This window comes from Sinocyclocheilus rhinocerous, unplaced genomic scaffold (assembly GCF_001515625.1).
Source record: "Sinocyclocheilus rhinocerous isolate Xijiao unplaced genomic scaffold, SAMN03320098_v1.1 scaffold666, whole genome shotgun sequence".
Classification (NCBI taxonomy): Eukaryota; Metazoa; Chordata; class Actinopteri; order Cypriniformes; family Cyprinidae; genus Sinocyclocheilus; species Sinocyclocheilus rhinocerous.
Window position 1 is genome coordinate 770,585 of NW_015661984.1, and position 6,648 is coordinate 777,232.

Sequence of the window (6,648 nt, forward strand, 5' to 3'; positions counted from 1 at the left end):
TGCTGTGTGGTTCAGAGGTTAGATGTGTACATATGAACCGGCGGGACATAAAACGTTAAAAAATGCCAATATGTGGGAGTAAGAGAAGAGCAGACGTATAGATAAATCTGACGATGCAAGAGAGAACTCATTTCGGTCCGGTTTTCTGAGCGCAGACACTGAAGCATACACACAGAAAGCACGTCTCACAGCCATAGACTGTATGCTCACAGCGCGCGAGTAGGCCTACTCTTTCACGTCGCATGAACGGAGAATTACACACAAAATGATGTCGAATTGTCCGTTTTACGAGTTTTCACGTAAACACAGTTGATTACGTCTTAAGTGAACGTAAACAGCAGGGATATAACGAGTTTGGAAATTTTGGAGAAATGCTTAATAAATGCATTACACTGTAACTAAACCCATTAGATTTTAGTCGTCTAAATTTACTGTAGATTTAGTCTACTAAAATCTTATGATATTTTGTCAATGGCTACTGTCACTTTGAAATAAAAAAAAAAAGCATATCAGGCAGCACAATTTTTATAAAGCAATTCTGTGCAAGAAACTCAACATCATTTACAACATTACCTGTAATTCATAGCCTCAGGCAAGCAGTCCTGAGCATGTTCACCAGAGTCTGGAGCATGAGCTTCCTGTAGCATAATAAAGCAAACAAAAAAAGTTGTGTACTGTTCATCAAAATGGTACTTGTGCTTATCCTGGAAGTCTCAACCTAAATAAAATGCGTGATCTCAACAGGAAGCGACAATGGTAATTAAGCACCAAATCAGTATATTAAAATGTTTCTGAAGGATCATGTGACAGCTTTGCCATCACTGGAATAAATTACATTTTTAAATATATTAAAGTAGAAAACTGTTATAGCATAAGCATAAGAGACTTCTGTCAAAATCATTAAAAACAAAATCTTACTAACCCCAAAATCTTGAACGATATTGTGTTTTGTATTTTATTTTCCCATTTTATTGATATCCACCAGGCACTGCATTATGTTCTTGTGCACTAACATGAATTCTTCGGTGAGATGTACATGAACTGATCATTCTGTTCTGGCCAAAAACATCTGTGTTCATTGGCTTACTGCAGTCCATCAGTCGTCTTCTGTTAAGACTGCCATGCCAGCTGCTTAAGATGCGGCTTGGGTTTTTGGGCTTTTAAATGTCTTCAGTGTCTGTAGAGGATTCAAATGGTGGATCACTTTGAATGTAGTTTGTACACTTTAGTTTATGTAACAGTTTCAGTCTGGTCCCGTTTCTGCTGATACATCTCAGTCTTTACTGTCTAGTCACCATCTGCTCACTGAAGTCTAGGCAGTATAGACAAAGAGGTGTCAGCTAAGAAATACACATGGTTTTGGTTGCTGGAGAAGTTGACATTGTTTCAGTCATTCTAGTAAATTGAAAGTTTAAATGATTTTTAAAAGTCACAACATTAAATAGTTTTAAGTGTCACCTAACTAACCCACCCACATGGAAAGTGCTGGACAGGAACTCTTCTGAGAAGGGAACATGTGATGAGTCTGATATGCTTTTAGACTGTTGGTCATTTTAATATGTAGGCATATATGGGCATAAAAGCAGTATGAAATGGTCTTCACAACCCATCTTACTTCCATAATCTAACATGTTTCTAAATAAAGCTGTGTATTCAAGGAGAAAAACAGGGTGACTTTAGTTTATGTAACAGTTTCAGTCTGGTCCCATTTCTGCTGATACATCTCAGTCTTTACTGACTAGTCACCATCTGCTCACTGAAGTCTAGGCAGTATAGACAATGAGAGGTGTCAGCTAAGAAATACACATGGTTTTGGTTGCTGGAGAAGTTGACATTGTTTCAGTCATTCTAGTAAATTGAAAGTTTAAATGATTTTTAAAAGTCACAACATTAAATAGTTTTAAGTGTCACCTAACTAACCCTCCCACATGGAAAGTGCTGGACAGGAACTCTTCTGAGAAGGGAACATGTGATGAGTCTGATATGCTTTTAGACTGTTGGTCATTTTAATATGTAGGCATATATGGGCATAAAAGCAGTATGAAATGGTCTTCACAACCCATCTTACTTCCATAATCTAACATGTTTCTAAATAAAGCTGTGTATTCAAGGAGAAAAACAGGGTGTTTTTGACTTTTGAGAATGAATTGAACCATGAAAAATGAGCATCACCATATCAGAAGTAAATGGGTCCGTTCTGATTACAGGTTGACTGGTTCACTGCAGTTAAATACTTTATTATCAACACAATGACTTGCACTTCAGTGCATTTCAATAACAGGTCCAGTGATGTTGTTATACTATCAGAAGGTTATTAACTACTTGTCTCTATTTCCTGTATTTCAAACTAGTTTGTTGGCATCTTACTACTTATTGCTTGTTCCCAACAGCACCACAGAGAGCAGCTGTTGCCAAGGTAACACCCAAGATGGCGCCTGCCTCTACGCGGAGACCTGGTGCTGGTGGTGATGAGGAAAGGGCGGAGCTTATTCAAGAGGTTTGTTATACTATCTCTCACTCACTTTGTTATACATTCTCACATTGTGAGACTCTCACTTTTTATAGTATGAAACAAGCAAAGGCACACAACGTGCACTATAAAAGTTTCATCTTTGTCTAGTATCATCAGCATAGTACCTAGTAACTTAACGTATGCATAAAAACTTAAGTGTACTTTGGATTTTATGACTAAAATGTTTGTTTGGTGACTTTCAGTTAAACATCTTGAAGTCTACAATCCAGGACATGGAGAAAGAGCGGGACTTTTACTTTGGCAAACTGAGGAACATTGAGCTGATCTGTCAAGAGAAGGAGGGGGAGGGAGACCCCACCCTGCAGAGGATTGTGGATATTCTCTATGCCACAGACGTGAGTCAAACACAACTACAGTCTCACCAAAGAGAAACATTTGTCACAACAGACCATATTAGTAATTAACAGTGTTCCCATACTTATTGACCAATGAATTTCATGACTTCTTCATGACCTTTTCAGTCATATATTAATATATGTTATGTTCTCTGGCCGATATGGCATCATCTTAGACTTAAAAGGGATAGTTCACCCAAAAATTAAAAACAATTTTTAGAGACACAAAGTTTAGGTGAAATGGACTTTAAATGGAGGGACAGAAATCTTTCATGATTCATTCGAAATCTCTCCATTTACAGTGGAGGCCAAAATTATTAGAACTGTGGCAACGTCTCCAAGATGCTTCAAGAAACCTACCTGCAAAGCTATAGTACTGTTAAAAGTTTTAGGCACTTGCGTAAAAATGCTGTAAAATGGGGATGCTGTCAAAAATAATGTCATAAATAGATTCTTTATCAATTAACTTCTATTAACTAAATTAAATCAACATTTGGTGTGATCATCCTTTGTGTTTAAAGCAGCTTTTGCCCTCGGTGCACTTGCGCATAGTTTTTCAGGTAGCTTTGCAGGAAGGTCTCTTGAAGCATCTTGGAGACGTTGCCACAGTTCTTCTGGATTTAGTCTGTCTCAGTATGTTCTGTTTCTTCATGTCATTCCAGACAGACTGGATGATGATGAGATATGTTTTTTTTTTGTTTTTTGTATATTACAGCTTTACATTAATTTAAAAAAGCTCAGATATGTCCAGTTTTTACTAGGGATGCACCGAAATGAAAATTCTTGGCCGAAGCCGAGCAAAATTAAACACTGGGCTGAAGGCCGAATACCGAACACGGTTTTTCGAGTTTTTTTCCCCACGTCATATCATTGTTCGGTGATATTGCTTATTCGTCCGAACACCGAAAGAGCTTTTTTTGCTATTTTCGGCCGAATAATTTCAGTTGCCGAACATTTGGTGCATCCCTAGTTTTTACATGACCTTGAAAGCCTCTTATGATTAAATAAAAATGATGTTTTTTTAATGGACATCACAGAATTCCCAAGTAACAGTCTGGAGAAAGTATGAATAGACATGTTGCAGATCCACATTAGACGGTCTTGTTCATTAATTTATTGAACTTGTAAACACAGACTAGTGCTGTTCTAGGGAATGTTTCCTGGTTAACAACATCTGCAGTGGAAAACAGTGGAACAATCTTTAAATGGCAAGACGTTTCTTATTAGATGACTCAATCTGTCTCTTTCTCTCTCTCGCTCGCTCTCTCAGGACGGGTTTGTCATACCAGACGCTGAGTCAGAGGACCAGGAGGAGTTCTAATTCTCGTGACTCGCTGCAGTTTTACCCTCCTCTCACCTTTCCATTCCCGTCCTCTCCACACAGTCACTGCCCCGCCATCCACACATCATATTATGCATTTGGACTTCTGAACAAACTCCATACTGAACCCATTGCGTCTGCTAAAGCATGCATAGACACACTTCATGTCGAAAGAACTGTTTTAATGCCCTCAGACCTCTGGCTGCCACGATACTCCTGTTTCTCTCCGAGGAAGAGTGTGTTTCCCGTCTGTAATATACGATCTAATATTGCTTTCCTCTTTCAGCAACTTCAGACACCTGCAGTTGTATTTATCTTAAATGTCTCTGAAACGTCTTGGACACATCCTCTTTATAGTGATTTATAGGTGGCGTCTCCCCCCTCACTGCTGTGGTACATATCTGTGATCACGTCTTACTCAGAACCGTACCTTACTGACAAAACCGAGGGACGGAATGACAAAACGTGTGTTAGTTCATTGCAGAAACCCTCTCTCTTCCTAGTTTCCACTCATGGTTTTGGTGCTTGCTTTAGCATAAGGCAGGTAGCAGTCACCACCGCTCCAGTCTATCCTCAGTGACTGTGCCTTATACAGACTGTCTGGAGGGAGTGGACCCAGTCTGACATTTGTCTTTTCTTTGTTTTATGGATGTAGTGAAGCGTCGTTTTCGAGTCGACGCACGTACTAACACTCAGTCGTGCGCTTTGGCCTACAGGACGCCGATGTACTGTGGCGCCACGGTTGCACTCGTTGAAATGTTTTTATTATTTTATTGCTTTTATTTGAAACGATTATCCGTATGAAGTTAGTAGCCACTACGTTGGCGGACTCGGCCAAAATTTGAGTTGACAAGACACAAACTGCCCGTTTTCTTCCTGTTTTACTGCCTTATATTTAATGCGTTTTTCTATCCTTTCCTTCGCGCACTGTCTCTTTTGGCAAATGGTTGTAATTCAAGTTATTAAAGTTTTAAATGTAAGTTTTCTTTTGTTTCTTTTAATTATTGGTTATTTCAGACCCAAATCTTTTAAACACACAAGATGAGAACGTGAAATCTTTTGAGTTATTTTAAAATATTGCACTCTTTCAAGACCATTCCCCAAATAACCATGTCAAGCTGATGATACAAATGCAAAAACACTAAAAATATCGACGAAATGAGCTTTGTAGATGAAAGCTTTACTTCTCACTCTGAATTTGATCTTTCCAGGCAATGCTCGCTCGCTTCATTTGTCATTTTTTGGAGATTCGACATGATTCTGACTTTAGATCACTGTGCCAACTCTGACTTTCTCCGATGTGTAGCTTCATTGTTTTCATGTGCACCGGTCATTCTCAATCGATAGGAGTTTTTTCTGTGTGTAGTTCTCAATGTTGCATTTTACATTAATAGCACATGCAAAACCGGCAATCAGAGTTGTTATTGGTGCTATCGAATACCTTGACCCTTAAGATCTTGCCTGTTCGAGCTAGACAAGCCTTTTTGCTGGATGTTTTGGTTCACTGGATTAGAAATATTGCTGCAGTTGGGTGAATATAACAGTGCTGGATCTGATCTAAATAGGAGACAATAGGAAAACAAGTGACACTCACATTTCTGGGCTTGCATTGACAAATATCCCATTGTAATTTCACATAAGCCGAACTGCTCAATATTGGCACAAGGTGGATGCAAGTAGAAATGTGGAAGGAAGTAGTTTGGAAGCAGGTAATGTCTGTTAAAGGCAGTGATTGACCCTTCCTTCCTTTCTTTCAATGCTCTGTGGCTTTTAAGAACAATCTGTAGCCAAGGTACTCAGTATATTGTGGGCCCCGCACCACGACCAAACTGTCTCTCTCCCTGATTTTGTACTTGCAGGCTGTTAAGAGTTCCACATTTTTAACTGAAGTCCATTTCTTACAATAAAACAGTATTTACATGGCTTTCTGTTGGTGTCTTCATTTCTGTTGATGAGGAATGGCCTACAGTTTTCCACATTTTTGAACAATAGTAAAAACCTCAAAACTATCAAGTATGGCATATAAAATAAATCATTTGAAATAATACTTGAGTCTGTATATTGGACATGTTGCTATATACTGTATAGAATGTCTATTCTGTGTGTTGTATATAGTTGTGTTTTTGTTGATTTATTGTTCTGTCAGTCAGGAAACATATCACCACTAGGTGGCATTAGTGATCAATGCTTATCAAAAGTTAAGACCGTGGGACTGAATATGCTAAAATAAGTGAACATGCTTGTGCTTTTACTGGCTGTCTCTCTCTGCTAGGTTTGCTGGTGTGAGTAATAGAGCTGCTTTAAAGCAGTCATTAGTTGAGGAGGTTTAGGTGAAGCGTAAGAAGCACCGTGGGGTTTGAGGAGTGTTAGTCCGTTATTAAAGTGTGTGTGGGAGATTACAGCTCTTCTCAGTGTGGAACTGTAATAACTGTGTGTTTCACACACCTCTAAAACAGATG

The 6,648-nt window shown here is 38.8% G+C and overlaps 1 protein-coding gene across 2 annotated transcripts in view; it reads left to right on the forward strand.

Moving 5' to 3' along the window:
- Window positions 1-6,112, forward strand: part of LOC107727025 (microtubule-associated protein RP/EB family member 1-like) — a 9,983-nt gene extending 3,871 nt beyond the window's left edge. For both annotated transcript variants that reach the window (XM_016536776.1, XM_016536777.1), the window contains exons 5-7: window positions 2,391-2,497; window positions 2,716-2,868; window positions 4,139-6,112. In XM_016536776.1, coding sequence (XP_016392262.1) covers window positions 2,391-2,497; window positions 2,716-2,868; window positions 4,139-4,189 — 311 coding nt within the window. In that variant the 3' untranslated portion in view covers window positions 4,190-6,112. The remainder of the gene's footprint in view (window positions 1-2,390; window positions 2,498-2,715; window positions 2,869-4,138) is intronic.
- Window positions 6,113-6,648: the final 536 nt, after the last annotated feature.